Here is a 2,173-nt window from a genome sequence, read left to right as displayed (position 1 = left end):
TTGTTGACCTCGTCTGGTGCAATAGTCATGACTACAGAGCTCTGGCCCCTGCTCTTGGAAGAAGGCTTAAGGATTCCTTCCTTACTCTCGGTGTCAATCTCTCTGTCCCCACCCCCATCCTCCAGCAACTCCAGTGCCTTGGCTCAGTCAGAAGTCTGCAAGTCCTGGGTGCTGCCAGGAGAGACTGGTGGTGTGCCTGTGTGTGCTGGTGGTGGTATCACTGCTCCTGGGCTGCCTCGGTCTCGCGGTGGCCCTGATTAAGTGTGAGTAGGACCAGGATGGGGCAAGGGGAGAGATTGGGGACGGGGCGTGGGAGGACCTTGACTCAAGCTAGACTCCTCCTCATAGATCAGGAGGTAGTGGAAGAACTGAAGATGTTAACCTTTCAGCAGATGGCGTGGCAAGCAAATGGTGAGTGCTTTTAATCATTCCTTTGTGCCATGCATATATATATATACATATATTTTGAGGCAGGGTCTTGCTCTTGCTCTAGAGTGCAGTGGTGTCATCGTAGCTCACTGCAACCTCAAACTCCTGGGCTCGAGCGATCCTCTTGCCTCAGCCTCCTGAGTTGCTGGGACTACAGTTGTGTGCCACCATGCCCAGCTAATTTTACTATTTTTCGTAGCGATGGGGTCTCACTATGTTGCCCAGGCTGGTCTTGAACTCCTGGCCTCAAGTGGTCCTCCCACATAGGCCTCCCGAAGTGCTAGGTTACAGGCGTGAGCCACGGCACCTGGCTTCATGCTACATATATGAAGCACCAACGCAATCCTTAAACACAAACTTAAGACCAACCCCATCTCCATCTTTGCCAGGCACTGAGCTAGGTACTGAGAGGTTCGTAGAATCGTGAACACAGCACACTCAGTCCCTGTCGCTGTGGAGTATGTGTGTGCCTTTGTGTGTGTGTGTCCAGACTTCCACTGTCCAATATGGCAGCCACAAGCCACATGTGGCTGTTGAGTGCTTGAAATGTGGCCAGTCCGAACTGAGATGTGCCATTAAGTATAAAACACACACCGATTTCAAACACTTGCTTCAAGAAAAGAATGTAAAATAGCCGATGAATAATTTTTAAACATTGATTACATATTCTGAAATAAAAAAAGAGAAATGATAATATTGTAGGTATATAGAGATACATAAAAAATATTCAAATTGACTTTTACCTGTTTCTTTTGACTTTTAAAAAGGTGGCTACTAGCAAGTTTGAAATTATGTAATTGGCTCACATTGTATTTCTATTGGACAGCACAAGTGTAGACAACCATTGATCACATTATCAACCAAGTGAATGTAACACTACAAATTTTGATGAATAGTCCAAAGGAAGAGAGATGTGGTTCTATGAAAATGTCTAACAAGGACTCTTCTACAAAAATTTCAATAGATTTAGGGGGTACACACTGAATTCTGTTACATGTATGTATTGTATAGTGGTGAAGTCCGGGCTTTTAGTGTACCAATCACCTGACTAGTGTAGGTTGTCCCCAGTAGATAATTTTGACCCCTTCCTCCTCCCTTCCTCCCCCCATTTAAGTCTCCAGTGTCAATTATACCACTCTGTGTGTCCTTAACAAGGAATCTGGTCTGTACCTTTGAGGTGGGGGTCATAGAGGGCTACCCTAGGGAAATGTTGCTGTGGCAGAGTGAAGGAGGAGAAGAGGAGGAATTAATCAGGTGAGAGATTGAGTGGCTCAGGCATGTGCAAAGGCCCTGTGGCAGGAGGCCCCATTGTAAATACAAGGGAGGAGGATGGTGTAGTCGGGCAGGTGAGAGATGATGGTGGTTTGGATGAGGGCTCTCGGCATGGGGATGGAGAAACGTCGGTCTAGTAGAAAGGTTTTGAAGGTAAAATTGACAGGAGCTGGGGATGGATTGGGAATGGCATTGAGCAAGAGAGAGGAATGCCAAGGATAACATATCTATATGTCTTATAGTTCTGTTTTGCTCAACTCAAGGGCCATTTACTGAGCTAGTGAGCATTGGAGGAGGGCAAAGTTCATGGGGTAATAGTGAGAAATACACACGTTAGTTGTAGAAGAATCTTCTGGGCTGGGCTGGCCTTCCCCGGGACTGATGAAGTCTGAAACTTGCTCTATGCTTCACCCTATGCCCCACACGAAGCCACTCTGCTGGAGGGTCCAGTCTCTGTTTCACCGTTCCCCTC

At 46.9% G+C, this 2,173-nt stretch overlaps 1 protein-coding gene across 1 annotated transcript in view; it reads left to right on the top strand.

Moving 5' to 3' along the window:
- The window catches only part of CLEC17A (C-type lectin domain family 17, member A), a 34,277-nt gene that overhangs the window by 3,386 nt on the left and 28,718 nt on the right, over positions 1 to 2,173 (top strand). Inside the window, exons 3-4 of the mRNA XM_012642726.1 lie at positions 126 to 263; positions 349 to 411. Of these exons, the coding sequence (XP_012498180.1) occupies positions 126 to 263; positions 349 to 411 (201 nt within the window). The remainder of the gene's footprint in view (positions 1 to 125; positions 264 to 348; positions 412 to 2,173) is intronic.

This window comes from Propithecus coquereli, unplaced genomic scaffold (assembly GCF_000956105.1).
Source record: "Propithecus coquereli isolate 6110/MARCELLA unplaced genomic scaffold, Pcoq_1.0 Scaffold185, whole genome shotgun sequence".
NCBI classification, from domain to species: domain Eukaryota; kingdom Metazoa; phylum Chordata; class Mammalia; order Primates; family Indriidae; genus Propithecus; species Propithecus coquereli.
This window is presented reverse-complemented; position numbering and strand designations above follow the sequence as displayed.